Source organism: Polyergus mexicanus, unplaced genomic scaffold, assembly GCF_030449975.1.
Source record: "Polyergus mexicanus isolate NDT 795.1 unplaced genomic scaffold, iyPolMexi1.0 SCAF_10, whole genome shotgun sequence".
NCBI classification, from domain to species: domain Eukaryota; kingdom Metazoa; phylum Arthropoda; class Insecta; order Hymenoptera; family Formicidae; genus Polyergus; species Polyergus mexicanus.
Window position 1 is genome coordinate 6293588 of NW_027223330.1, and position 15426 is coordinate 6309013.

The 15426-nt window shown below is 41.2% G+C and overlaps 1 protein-coding gene across 1 annotated transcript in view; it reads right to left on the reverse strand.

The window, feature by feature from the left end:
* Positions 1–15426, reverse strand: part of Dhc62b (Dynein heavy chain at 62B) — a 962114-nt gene that overhangs the window by 19575 nt on the left and 927113 nt on the right. Inside the window, exon 35 of the mRNA XM_070302893.1 lies at positions 3076–3339. Within this exon, the coding sequence (XP_070158994.1) occupies positions 3076–3339 (264 nt within the window). The remainder of the gene's footprint in view (positions 1–3075; positions 3340–15426) is intronic.

Consider the following 15426-nt stretch of genomic DNA (forward strand, 5'->3'; position numbering starts at 1 on the left):
ATAGGGGCGGCTATTGGAACCTGGGAGCCTGGGAGAAAAAACGGGATAAGAGCCAACAGGACTTCCGAAAAGGATGCAATAAAATTTACTGAGTTCTACGCAATTTGGGCCTATCCTGTAGATCTCCCCAGGAAGAGAATCGGGAATAGGAGGAAACTGTTCTAGGAGATATCTATATCAGTTTTTTTGAATCTGTTCTTTGTAGAAGTTTGACTCTTCTTTGGGATCGTTAGATCTTTATTAATAATCGTCAGATCTCTGTCTAAATCTCCCGATATCTTTTTGAGATCTGGAAATTCTTCTATGAAGTCCTGGAGGGTTTCCTCAAAATCGTGCAACGCTCTTGGACAATCGCCCGATTCGAGGCATGGAGAAAGAGGAGGAATAGGAATCTTCGTCGGTTGAAGTTGTTCGGAAGAGGCAAGTGAGTAGAAAGAGGGTGAAGGAAAAGTAAGAATCTTTATCGGCTGAGATTGTTCGGGAAAGACAGATAAATAGAAAAAGAGTGGAAGGGGAGTAGGAGTTCTCGATGGCTGAGGAGATTCGAGGGGGAAAGATAAATGAGGACGCTCAGGGGAAAACACTGTCGAATAATGGGAGGTGAATGAGGAAAAGAGGTGGCGGGAAGAGTTTATGTGTTATGTATTTGGTGGATTTTGTGTTAGTGTCAAATCTTTAAATTAAAAGGATTTATCTAAATTAAGTTTTTTGTAATCTATGATTAAAACAAAAGTAAAAAAAGATGCCAAGTGCACGCGCCAGGTGTGAAAAATAACTCAAAAAATATTTAATAAAAAAATACTTTATTATAATGTTTCAAAAATCTCTCGAGATAAGCTATAAAAATATTTAATGAAAAATAGGGAGTTCCATTTAAGAAATTAAAAGTGGCTTTTACATGACCTTGACAACGCTATTCAAGTTCATAACAATATTGCTATGTAATGCGCCATATAAAACATTATAACTTTTATATGAAACATTTTTTCGAAAATGCGTATTTTTCGAGATATTAAGACGTTTTGACAATATTTATATATCCTGTATAGTAAAAAAGGAATGACATAACTACTAAAAATTTACCTTTCTTAAAAAAGATAAAAAAAGACGACAAATGCACGCGCCAGATATGAAAAATTAAATTTTAAGAAATACGTATTCCTGACGTAATTCTAAGACATTTCCTTCTTTACCAAAATTTTATATAAAACATAACTTTATGTTATAAGATAAAATAGTTAGCGAATCATGCGGTGGTAGTCACGCGTTGGATGGTCAGCTGCGGCGCGTTGCGTCGCTCCTGCCTGCCTTTTGTACTCTACGCGTGATTTGCTAACTATTTTTGCTTATCACTCAAAAATTACGCTTCAATTCAAATTTTGGTAAAGGAAAAATCGTCTTAGAATCGTATCAGGAATACGTCCTTTTAAAGATGGAAGGTTGTTCTGAAACATCCTGTATATACACATATGTATATACACAAATAGAAAATTCTCAAAAAATGGGCGTCCATTAGTCTTATAGCATTACTGTTTTCTGCCACGAGAGATCAAAAAACATTTTCAGGCCGTATTTCGGTCGTAAAGCAATACACTAGAGGAACAAGGATAGGACGCGATTGTCACTCCTTGTCTGACATTATGTCCCAACAATCGCATCCGTGATTTCAACGTATCGGTGTGTGCCTTCACGGACGCCTACACACATACGCGATGAAAGACAGACAAAAATGACGCAATCATGTTTCATTGTCACGCGGTCAATATGCTACCACGAAATATTTCCCATGTTCTGTAGTTAGCTGCACCTTAGATGTAGTGAAATTCGTAGTCTTCGTCCTACATTTCGAAAAATTTATATTTTTTCATGAAACTTGTTTTGACGTATTCCTTATATTGTTAGAATTAATCGTACAGAGTCAGATTTTGCAATTTGGCTCTTAAAAATTCATAATAAATCCAATATGAATTCGGGAGCAACTGATCACTTGATCCGCGTTTAGCTGTATGTTAAAATTTTTATTTAGATCATTTTTCCAAAAAAGCGCTCTGTACATTTAAGAAGACAATGCTGCTGAATACGAATATCATAATTAGAATTCGATTTTCTCTTTATTTTAGTCGCAGGACATAGGCTACAAATCCGTAATTCATGCCTTTCCGCGAAAAGTCTTCCTCCGTCTCTCTTGCCGACCTTAATAATATCGTATTAATATCATAAAAAAAAATTTTATCATATTGTTACTCAAAAAAATCTAGAAAATATATTCATTTTTCGAAGGTTTAAACGGGTATGTTAACACATAATAAGCGATAATATGATAAATAAATGTTTATATATATACATGTCCCATTTTAATTGTGCACTCTGATTAACATTGCAGAAAATAATGAAAAAATTTTTTAAACAAAAGTTGTTGAGTTTTGAGGGGGCTACATGATAAAAATATGGACTTGATCTTGAACGAGATGATCTCCAGATGAACTTAATGTGATCGATGTTTTTTTAAATGGAACCCCCCATTTTTTAGTGCATATTTTTGTAGCTTATCTCGAGAGATTGTCAAAACACTACAATAAAGTATTTTTTATTAAGTACTTTTTCAGTTATTTTATATCAAAATATGTCAGATTAAAATATAAAATAACTCAAAAAGTACTTTATGAAAAAATATTTTATTATAGCGTTTTGAAAAGATCTCGAGATAAACTACAAGAATATTCAATAAAAAATGGAAAGTTCCATTTAAGAAAACATTGACTACATTGATTTCACTTTGAAAAAGGTCACTCAAGGTTAAGTCCATATTTTTATCATGAGATCATACAACTTTTGTCTGAAACGTTTTTCCATATCTTTTATATTTTTCGAGATATTTGTCTGGGGCGATAAAATGAAACACCTTATATATGATTTTATATAATTACCATTTTTTTGAATAGTTTTGGGATACTTATGGGATACATATAAAAAATTACACTAATAAAGTAATACACGCATTAATAAAAAATTAAAAGCACTTTGTAATTAATCCAATATTTTATTATATTTGCTTTCACGAGCAGTTTGGCATACCTCGAAGTCAAAGTCGATTTTGTCAATTGGTATCTTGTATTTTCTGGCATAATTTTGAGCAATTGCAGTAAGAAAGGCGTGCGTAAATGAGAATCCGGATATCCAAAACATCGCTGGTTTTTCATGATGTAACCAATTTTGTAATATGTCAAGTCGTTTTATGAGATCATCAATGAAACTTGGTAGTCGTTTCAAGGTAGGATAGGCGCAAGTTTTAATCCAATTGAGCGGAATTTTTGCGTTAAGCATACTGTTGGCCATTTCCTGTCATTAATATACATACATATATAGAGTGTCCCATTTTAAAGGACCCACTTAAATATCTCAGAAACACTGCGTTAAATCGAAAAATGTTTCAAACAAAAGTTGTGTGGCTTCAAGGGGGCCATAAGATGGTGACAATGATTTGATCTTGGAAAATAATTTGAAGGTCATGTGAAGGTTAACTTTAAAATCTTAAATGGAAACCCCCATTTTTTTATTTAGTATTCTTGTAGCTGACATCGAGAGCTTTCCAAAACACTATAATAAAATATTTTTTTATTAAGTACTTTTTGAGTTATTATATATTTATCTGACATATTTTGATATAAAAAATAAAATATTTCGTAAAATATTGTTTTCGATAATTTTACCGTAATACTTCTATGTCACCATCTTATGGCCCCCTTGAAGCTACACAACTTTTGTTTGAAACATTTTTCGATTTAACGCAGTGTTTGCTGAGATATTTGAGTGGATCCTTTAAAATGGGACACCCTGTATATGTATATATATATATATATATATATATATATATATATATATATATATATTAATAAATATAAATAAAAGTAATACATTTAAATATCTTTACACACAGATAGCCAAATCAACGAAGATCACGTATTACAAATTATGCGCTACATATTATTTTGGCAGAACTCGAGCAGCAGTCGTTCATTCTTTGAACTGATTTGCTATTTTAGTTAGTGTTGATAGAAATGCAGCAGAAAACGAGCAGTTCTTTATATTAAAAAAAGCAGAAAAGATGTCTTGATAGAAAAATAATAGAATTTAAGTATTGTGTATTAGCCAGACTTTTATATATATATTATTGTTAGAGTTTTTAACATAGATAAGTCAAAGAAGCAGAAAAATCGTAGCCTACAGAGTAATTATTCACAGAAGACAATTTCATATATATTTAAATAGGTGCAAGTTTTTCGATATAGTATGAGAGCTTATATGCAAGAAAGTAACATGACGACGAATTACGATAGCCACAAAAGTCATAAAAGGAAATGATGCAATTCTTAATACGTAGCAGTTGCGTTTTTCACGTTCTCTATTCCTATTCTTTTCTAATTATTATTCGAAAGAAAATGGACTTATGGGGCATTATTTATGAAGTGATCCACTTAAACAAAGTTTAACCTACAAAGTTTTCCGATCATGCTTAAATTTGTACAAATTGTAATCTTATCAAAAGTAAAATCGTTGCCCAAACCTTTTAGCCCGCGACCAACAAGCTCTCTATTAACAGGGGCTTGAATTTTTATTATTTGGACTATCGCATCCAACTTCAAATGCCGATAAGTTTCAGTAGACTACTACGATTTTAAAAAACAGGTAGTGGTTTCAAAATGTCTTTCTACGCGCTTTAATCTTATAAAATCAGTTTTTTTTTTAAGTCAAAACCTATTTAAGATTTTAGAAAAACAAAATGAAAACCATTTTTTTTCTTAAATTTGGACATCTTCGATTTTATTTTCAAAAAATCTTAAGAAAAATAGAAATCTTTCCCTTTAAAACGAGCACTGCACTTGCAACAGTGTCCTAGTTGCACAATAGGTGACGCTCTCGGTTCTAAGACGGACTGTATCTTGAAAACTAAAAGTCTGCCCATCTTGACCCTCGGCTCGTTTTAGAATATTTGGATAACGATTTTACTATTGATAGAACTACTATTTGTGTAAATTTCAGCATGATCAAAAACTTTGAAAATTTGGGTGAATCACTTTGTAACGGGGTTACTTTTCGCGAGCGCGCGCGGATGAACTCGGTTGGGATCAAGGCTTGTGAAAAGGTGAGACACACGAAAAACTTGAGGTATAATGTAGCGTATTTATTCGCCTTTTTCGGCAATGGTCTATTTACAATATGTTTCGTGAAGCTAGCGCGCGGCGGATGATGCAACGCGTTAGATGCAATTCGCGTTCGTTAGTCGGTGCGCGATGTTCGATGTATCGAACCGCTTAAGATATTCGGCGGCGTACGGCAAGGCCGTGTTTATTTTGACGGCGCGCGAAATGCGCAAGGAACAGGGCGCGGTCGATCGGCGCGTGTACGGCAAGGCCGTGTTTATTTTGACGGTGCGCGAAATGTGCAAGAAACAGGGCGCGGTCGATCGGCGCGTGTACGGCAAGGCCGTGTTTATTTTGACGGCGCGTGGAATTATATCGGGTGATGTGATTACGTATCTCGGCGCAATTATAATTGCTGGATCACGGTACAACCGTGTCGGTGCGTTCGCGTGTTTTTATCCGCGTATTCCCAGGTGGGCGGGAGGAGGCGGCCGGAGATCGAGGATCCTCGATCGGGCGGCGAACTCGCCGGCCCACGGTCCGTTTAGCGGTAGTGGTCGGATCTTAGACCGAATCTTAGATAGCGGCAAACTCTCCGCTTTCATTTGATAAGGTCGGACTTTCGATAGGATTTCGCAGGTGGCGAGGAGACCGAGAATGCTTGGCGGAGACTGCGTACGCGTCAATCTCACATTCCTTTGTTTGTATGCGAGTTTCTAGGATCGGTTCTGGTTTCGGCTGAGAGCGTACTGCTCGAGAGGATTCAGAAATCGTTCTGCCCTGGAGATGCCGAAATGCTGCCTTTGTTTATCACAACGGCGGTAATTCGAGTATTAAAAAGGGCGCTAGGCGCCTCTGTCAATGCCCGGCTGGTGTTCGCCAGGCGGCAGACTTCCGGCTGGACTACTTGCCGGGTAACGATGAGGGTGCATCGTTACAACTTCATAAATAATGCTTATGTGATAATCTTAACTTATATTAATAAGATCATATATCCATCTCATGTCCATTTCTTCTCGGTCATTGGCTTTTTAGCGTCATTGGATAGAGCGTCATGTCAGTGCCATTTTACAAAACATATCTACATGCAATATATATGTATATTATGACGTCTCGCACGGATCCTTTTTCGATCGCAAAGCGCGAGCTGAAGGGCTGCGCCAGTCGAAAAATTGCGAGAACTGTACTGCAGTCTCCAGGGAGGCGTTATTAATCAAGATTCTGTTCATTGAATTAATTTTGTTTATTATTTCGTTTCGTATTTATTTTGGGAGCTTTATCAGAGAAGGCAGGAAACCGATTTGCGATAACAAGAATTAGCTATCGACGATCTGGAGCGACCTTCAGGGGGAGATGAGCCGGCATTTTAGTCATCAAAACAGCTAACAACAAACCTATTGGCGCGACATGATCAGGACCTGCGCGTGTAATGCACGACGCACGAAACGAGCGAGTGAATTTTCGAGCAAGGACCCAGACCGTTCCCCTTGGAGGCACTGCAGAAACGCTGCCGCTACAGGGCGCAGTGCGCCGGAAAAGACAGCAGCGAGGATTGTAACAACACTTCCGATCCCGACATCCTACCTCCACGGACCCCACGGTGGCCCTGCTAAGCGGGCCCCAATAAATTATCATTATCGATACCGGAGGCATGCGTATCCCGATACGATCTTGATTCCGCTGCCCGCCAGCCACAGCGCATGGTAACGCGTAATTGGTCGCGATAATATGCACCCCATGTGCGCAGCCCCATCAATTCTAGATTGCGAGAATTCCGGAGTCAGACTGGCGCGGCCTTGCATTCGAGGCAGAGTTAGCGAGAGAGAAACCGAGCCTCTTCGAAAGCGATTGTGATTGCGTTGGCGAGCGGAAAAGAGCCCATCGATCATAAAAAGAGAGGCCCGAGAAGGGAGATTGACGCCGACACCTGACGGCCACCCCAACGAGAATTCAGGTGTCGGTCAGGTTAGCCTATGGCAGATTAGCCACGCGCGATCGCGCCCGGGATTGTATTGTTCTGTCGTCGTCGCCGTGAATCCGTATTCTCATGTAAGGGCTATGTTCTGATCTTTGGTGTAAATTTTGCGTCACGGTCACGTCGTCAAGCGATTCGAGCCATGGAGCTTTTAGAGTAACGGTGTAACGATGCATCCCTTCCACCGTTATCCGGCCGCCGATCAGCCGGAAATCTGCCGCCCAATGAACACCGGTCGAGCAAAATTTGGAGGCGCTGAACTCCCATTTTTAAACGTTAAACAAACGCGCAAACAAATAACCGCTGTTAGGCGCGCAAAACTGCCGAGAGCCGGTGACGCGCTCAGGTAACCGCCCGACTGATACCGAACATACCCGAGTCGCCGGTTCAACGACGATAATGTACCGTTAGAACAATTACCGAAATACGCAGACGCGCGCGCCAAAAACGAGTATAAATAGAGCGCATTTTCACATATCGAGACCAGATCTTCCAAAACTGCCAGAGTCAGTAAGATGCCTGGAAATATCCGAGATCCTAAAACACTTCTAAGAAAATGAGAAACAGTGTAGAGAGTACTCAGCCTCTGCCAAATTTGCGGCATCTCAAGGAGTAATCCTTCCAAAAACACAAGTTAGAGGCAAGTGGAATCGGGTGTATTCGTCATCCGCTGCATTCCTAAGTCCGCACAAATAACGTTGCAACCCGACTAATCAACGATCATTAAATATTTGCACGCGCTGACATACCTATCATCGACCGCTATACGTGAACCGGACTCGCCATTGATACAGAGCGATAAGTCCCGCGCCGAGGGACGACCCCTCATCCCTACCGTGACACCGACGTGCAAAATCGATATTACGCACATACTCGCCGAAGGACCGCCCACCTGCGCTACCGAAATTACCGCTCGTATGGTCTGCAAGCAGTGATACCTGCAACCCGATAACTATCGGCTCCTGCCGACCACGCGCTACGCGACTTTCGATAGATAATCGATCGCGCACTCGATGCACCGAAAGGCACTAGGAGCGACCGCACTGCATCGAATGCACCGCCGTCCACACACGAAATACACGCACACACTAGCTACAGCAATCCACTCTTGTACATTCACACGCGCACATACATATCATTTATTCATCCACGCGCTCACGTTTATATCTTATACATCCACACGCACACATACATATCCCTTATACATTCACGCGTTATACAACAGACACCTCAAGGTACAATAAATTATATTTTGTCAACTACATATCCGCGTTCGTGTCTTGCTACCCTTTCACGAGCCTTGGATCCCGACCAAGCTGTCCTATCTCCGTCTCGCAAAAGCGGAACGTTACAACGGTTTTCGCGGATTGAAATATTGATATCGTCTTTGATTAATCGTGTATCATCTCTCTGGAAATCCGAATTCCGTATACTGCATATGTGTTGGTTCTTGCACGTTTAGAGCGTAAGTCTCGTTCGTACCGTATGCTTGTCGTATCGCGCCTCTTCTTCTATATTTGTTAATTGTCGCGTCTAGAAATTGTGTGTGCGTTCTCTAAAAGCTTCTTTCGTAATTATCGCACAGATTGCGTGAGTGTGCGTTGAGCGTCGAATATGCTTTTCCCGTTTGTTCGGAAATAAAAAATGTGTGTTTCGTGAACTGCATGTTAGAAATAAATGGCGTAATAATAGTTAATTAATAATAGTGGGCGATACGATCGCTTCTAAGTGACTTATATTGAGATTCTGAACGCTCGAATCGAAATTGAAATTTATCAATCTCCGCGATGTGAGGTGTATTTAATGCTGAGAGAAGAGTGCGGCCGATATAACAAGCCGACATCGAGTAAGTCTTCCGGGGTTTCATGCCCCATGTCCGATACCCAGTCTCGCTTCCGCATTTTTACCGCGGCCGAATATCCGCGCGGTCATTATTAATTATTACTCTGGAGGATTATACTTCAGCTCCGTCTATTATAATAAATTTGTTATTTTCTTTGTTCCATTTAACGTGTTTACTTTCAATTTGTGTTTGCCGCTCCAGTGTCCGTCGCCTCTTGCTTAATAATCGCGTTAATACAACATTCGCCCTGCCCCTCTACCGTTAGACGAACTAGCCAGCCCGTAGCGGATTTCGATATATCTCGCGTTCGGAATACTCTTGTCCCGCTTCGCGAATTGATACGTGAGAGATCGTATCTGGCGCCTAATTTTCGTTTTCTATGTGATATCCAAATTTTTGTCAGCCAGGTTATTTTTATCGGATTATCCTTCTTTGATAACGACGTCTTCCGTTTGGCAGACTAGCTCCCGTTCGTCGGCGCAACATCCATCCGCGCGACGGAAAGATCGAAACGGCGAACGCGCTTATCGTTCGGCCGCGATAAAAGGAAAAAGTCGTTGTAATATTTATATATACAGGGTGAGTTTTTTAACCTAAAATTTTGAAATATCTCGAAAAATAAGCACTAAACAAAAAAAATTTTGATAATCAAAATTTAATCCTTCCGCGGGGGAAATACATTAGTGTTAAAATTCGTCCCCCACCCCCCACCTCCTGGGGGGAGGGGGGGCAACTTTAAAATCTTAAATGGAAACCCCCATTTTTTATTTAGTATTCTTGTAGCTGACATCGAGAGCTTTCCAAAACACTATAATAAAGTATTTTTTTATTAAGTACTTTTTGAGTTATTTTATATTTTAATCTGACATATTTTGATATAAAAAATTAAATATCTCGTAAAATATTTAGTTTTTGATAATCTTACCCTAATACTTTTATGTACAGAATAATGAGACAAATCAATTAGTATAAAAAAAAATTGTTTTTAAGAAAATTATTGACAATGTATTTTTTTAAACAATTATTTGTTTTTTCTGGCTTATTTTTCGAGATATTTCAAAGTTTCAGATTAAAACACTCACCCTGTATATGTATATACATATAATATATTTTTCTAACACAATTATACTAGACTACTAATATAATTAAATCTTATACAGAAAGCGGAAAAAAACCGGAATCCTAAAATATTTCGAAGGGAATAGGTTTTGGACGAAAATGTTAAATACAAAAAATTTTGGGTATCGAAAAAGCTATGACTGATCAACTAGATTTTGGACCTGGTATCTAGTTTAGGTTCAGTAAGACCCAAGTCGATTTTTTTCAAGTAGGGTGTTATAGCCCAAAACGGCTATGACTAAATTAGTATAATTATTAATTATTAAATATTATTTAACATACGTCTTCCGACTATAACTTAAAGCAGAGGAAGACGTATAGAGTTACGAGCGCAATCGCTGACAAAGCGAGCCACGCGCGGATACCACGCGATCGCGAGATCGAAAGACGACGTGCCGGAAATGCAAGCAAAAAATTTACGTAGCTTGCATCTGGGTTTTTTCCAACCAAAAACGAGCGACACGACCATCTATGCCAACTATCTATCTGTCGCTGAACTATATCCTCCAAAAACTAATCGAAAAGAAGGTAATAAAACTACCTACCTCGAACGAACGCGAGGCAGTCCTAATCGCAAAATCACACGAATCAATGATAATCATACAATCATATAGCGCGAAAAGATTAACAATAGTAACCACGAGACGGACAGTTGTAATCATTTTAATAATAACAAACGTCCCAGCTGATCTCGCGACGGCAGCCACGATATCAGACACGCGAAGCAACTGTATACCACGATAAGCCGAATTAAAGTGTGAGAAGGAAAAGAAGATCTAATGTTAATGATATTGAATAAACGGCTTTTATTCTAAGATGATTACATAATTATTGAAACGGTGAGAAAACTCTGTGCGACCCTGAGCTCCTGAGTTCTAATTGGCCAACGATTCCAACAAAATCCTGAGCCTCCACCGAGAGGCACAACAAGGGATACATTTTTTATCGCGGATTTAGGACACAGGTTTTTATATCTGACATAGCTGACAAACATTTGGGTCCGAGATCCCTTTTGGGCCAAATGAGGCCCAAATCAAATTTTTCAATAAAAATTCTTATTTTTCGTCGCATATCGATGTCTATGACGGTTTTCTGTTTAAAAAAAGCAAATTAGATTTTGGAGCGTAAAGTCCATATTGGACTTAAAAGGGGCCACGGATTCAAATGTTTGTCGGTTATGTCAGATGTAAAAACGTGTCCTGAACCTGAATCTGTGATAAAAAATATGGGTCCCTACTTGAAAAAATCGACTTGGGTCTTACTAGGCCCAATCCGTGGGTTGAGCGCCTATTGAGCGCGTCTCCGGACGGCGGACAGGAGGACGCCCAGGCTGCCTCCGGGTATGATTACCCGAGTAGCCTCCTGGGCAGTAATGGCTGTAACCGGTCCCATAGGCGTAAAACCCTATCTGGGGCTGGGAAGGCTATTGCCGCGGACCGACTCCCCAAGCCAAGCTGGAAGCTATCGTGGCGAAAGCTGCGTGGCACTGGGGGTGCAGTGTCGCGAACGATGCCTCTGGGGCACTGAGCGAAACTCCAGACTATTTAGCCTTACCCGGGCATGCGGGGCTCTGCCCGGGCGGACTTCCGTTCTCTACCTTCTTGTGGGATTATTCATGGATTGTGAAAAACTTGATATTGATGATAATCTTGGGGGGACTGAGGATGAGGGTTCGCAAGGACCCTCAGGAGTGACGGCTTCGACTCCCGAACAGGCTCCTCAGGGCCTGGGAGGGAACGGGGCCGCCGTCAGCGAAGCAGCGGTTCCTCGTAAGAGGAGGGTCAGGAGGAACAGGGAGGTGGTCTTAACCGGGTCAGATCTCTCTTCCTCTGGGGCTCTCGGAGAAACTCTGAAAGGGATGAAGAAGGGACACACCGGCAAAAGATGCCGGACGGATTCCGTTGATAACCCTCTATCGGTGCAAAAAACGGTGAAGAAACCTAGGACTTAGATTACTGGGCCCTACGTCTCTGCCGCTGACCCTTTGGCGAGAGCAATTGTGCAGGAGGGCTATATCGAACAGGCAGTAACTCCTGAGCAGTTGAACTTGCTGCGGGGTGCGGTGGTTAATGAGCTGGCGGGGATCCAAGAGGGTCCCCTGCCTTGCTTCACGGGGACTGCGGTGCTGCGTAATGGCGCCGTAGTCATTAGAGAGGAGGACGAGATGGCGCTCGATTGGCTCTTGGAACGATTTAGGCACATCTCTCTCTGGGAGGGTGCTAAGTTCAGGGTGGTGGGCTTGGATGCTCTTCAAAAGCGGCATAGGACGGCTGTTTGGGTTCCGGGTCGTCCGGTACATGCGGCGGCGTCCTAGAGCTGTTGGAGAGACAGAATCCGGGCTTTGCCACGGCTAGTTGGCAGGTTTTTGTCGAGAATGTTGGAGCTTCCCCAGAAGGGAGGAACCTCATTCTGGTATCTCGGAGTCCAGTATCCTCAAGTTGAGGGCGCGGGACTTTAGGCTTAGTTATGGGCTCGAGCAGATCACTGTGGGTTTGCTCGGGGCTCGTAGTGAGGCAACTAAAGTGGGCATGGCGACGGTGGGATTCACTCAGAGTAATTTGCACCACAGCAGGGGTGCCTCGGCTGTTTTGGCCAGGAGCATGGCTGTAGTGCACACAGGTATTTACCTAATGCAGGAGTATACAGAGTATACTCTGAGTATACAGAGGCTGCATTAGGGGCATTGCGGTCTGTGGCAGACTTTTCAAGTTCCCCACAGAGCCCAGGATCGCGATTGCAGTCAAGGGACTAGAAGCGCAACTCATGCCGGAATTTCGTTCCAGGGACGTTGTGGCAGTTACGGTGGATTTCCTTAGATTCACCACGTGCGAGACCAGGAAGGTGGTGGTGAGCTCAGCATACTTCTCACAAGAAAAGGGTTTGCTTCCGCCAGGACCTGTGGCTAAGCTGGTGGATTACTGCCAAGATAAAGAGCTGCTACTTATAGTGGGGTGCGACGTTAATGGGCATCACACTGTTTGGGGGAGCACCAATATTAACAATCGAGACAGAAGGTTTCTGGAGTACTTGGTGGCCACTGACCTGGAGATCCTGAACAGGAGCAACAAACCAACATTTCAGAATGTGCTTAGGGGTGAGATACTTGACCTTACTCTGTGCTCGAGGAATTTGGTTCCGGAGGTTGTCAGGTGGCAGGTCTCATCGGAGCCCTCCCTCTCTGATCACAGGCAAATCGTCTTCATGCTTGCCAATGTGAGATCTGAAACAATCTATAGAAGAAATTCGAGAAGGACGGATTGGGACTCGTTTCGAGAAGATCTCTACAATGGTCTTTGCGGCTTCCCTAAGAGGCACGGGACCGCTACTGAGGTAGAGGTCTGCGTAGATCATCTACAAAAGACTTTAGTAGGCAGCTTCGAAAAGAATTGTCCAGCGAGAGCAGTTTGCTCTAATAAGGTCTCTTGGTGGAAACTGGGACTGTAGAGGATCAGGGAGAGGCGGGCCTGGAATAGAGCCAGGAATACGATTTGCCCGCTCGACTGGGACCTCTACCAGATACTACCTATAGGGAGTCTGTAGTAACCGCCAAGAGAAAGAGCTGGAGGAGGTTCTGTGAGTCGATAGAGGAGGTTTCGGAGGCTTGTAGGCTCTACAGAATCCTGAAAAACCCGAACTCAAACCTGCAGACAATACGCCTCCCGAATGGGAACGTGGTTCACCTTCTGGAGACCAATTATCCGGGTTTCAGGATGGGACTTGATGTCGATTCAAACAGGGGGACCGCGAAACCCAGATTAAGGGCATGTGGGTGCGACTGGGAACTGACGGCCATCATCGTAAAACCCGAGAGGGTGAAGTAGGCTGTCATAATCTTTAAACCATTTAAGTCTGCTGGAACGGATGGGATTTTTCTGGCTCTTACAAGAGGGGCTCGGGCAAATCAATGGGCCGCTCACGCGGACGAGAGCTTGTCTTGCTTTGGGCTACATGCTCAGAACCTGGAGGCTGGCAAGGGTGCTATTCATACCTAAAGTCGGCAGGACCTGCTGCACCTCTGCCAAGGATTTCAGACCGATCAGCCTGACGTTATTTCTTTTGAAAATGTTAGAGAAGCTGGTCGAGGTCTATTTGAGGGATGTTGTCCTCATGCAGCGGATGCTGCATGAGAATCAACATGCCTACAGGATATGCTATTCTACGGAGACAGCGCTCCACTCTTTGGTTTCCTAAATTGAGAGATCTCATGGAGGGAAGCTACGTGGTGTGGACCTTTTTGCACATAGAGGGTGCCTTCAACAACACCCTTCACAAGGTTATTTGCAGGGACGCTGCGGGGCGTTCCACATAGGCTGGTTCATTTGATCAAAGGTATGTTCCGGCGGCAAATTGTAACGACGGTCGGCGCTGTCAGTTTCGGCGGCTGGGTGAATCGAGGATGCCCGCAGAGTGAAGTACTCTCTCCATTTCTTTGGTGCTTAGTAGTCGATGGACTACTCAACAAACGCGAGCAACATGCAACTGAGATGGAGGGAACATACACAAGCGCAAACAGCGTACATGTGAGCTCGGCGCTTCGGCTAGCTTCGGATAGCAGAAGAGGACAGATGTTTTCCGTCTTTCTTCTTCCCACCGAGCCGGCAACGAGCGACAAGCGACGAGCGACAGACGATGTTCGTTTCTTGATGCATGACAACGTTAAATGTTTTTTACAGCCTATTAATGTGTTATATATTAAATGTTTTCTTCAATCTTTTTTTTTAATATGTTATAAATTAAATGATTTTTCACGCTTTTGATATTATATAAGAGTTACAAGAGAAAATGCATTATATATATATATATGTATTAAGACAATACTCTGCTTTAATTTTTTTTTAATTTATGTATACTGCATATAAAAGTATTCGAGTAAAATACTCAAAAATTAAACATTATATTAAACATTTCATATTCTACATACTGAGAAAAAAAATAATTTGATAGTAAAAAAGTGTATTTTACTCAAGAAATCTATTTATTCGGTGAATTTTAATAATGTTTTTGTTTATATATAAATCTTTAAATTACTTGAGTAAAATATATTTATTTAGTAAATATAATAAATATTAAATATATTTTTCTTATCAAAAACAATTCCTAAATTATTAAAAAATATTATTTAAATGAAAAGAAATTATACAAAGATAAAAGATGAATATTGTTACAATTCAATATTGTACAAATCAAATAATTTTTGTTAATAATATACTAAAAGAATAAAAATATATATATTATCCCAGTGAGAAATCACAAGTCGAAAAGACGGCTATTAGATGTCTATAGATGTTTATAGACATTTAATAGACATCTAATACACGTGTTTTCAATCGGTATTTCTTACTGGGATT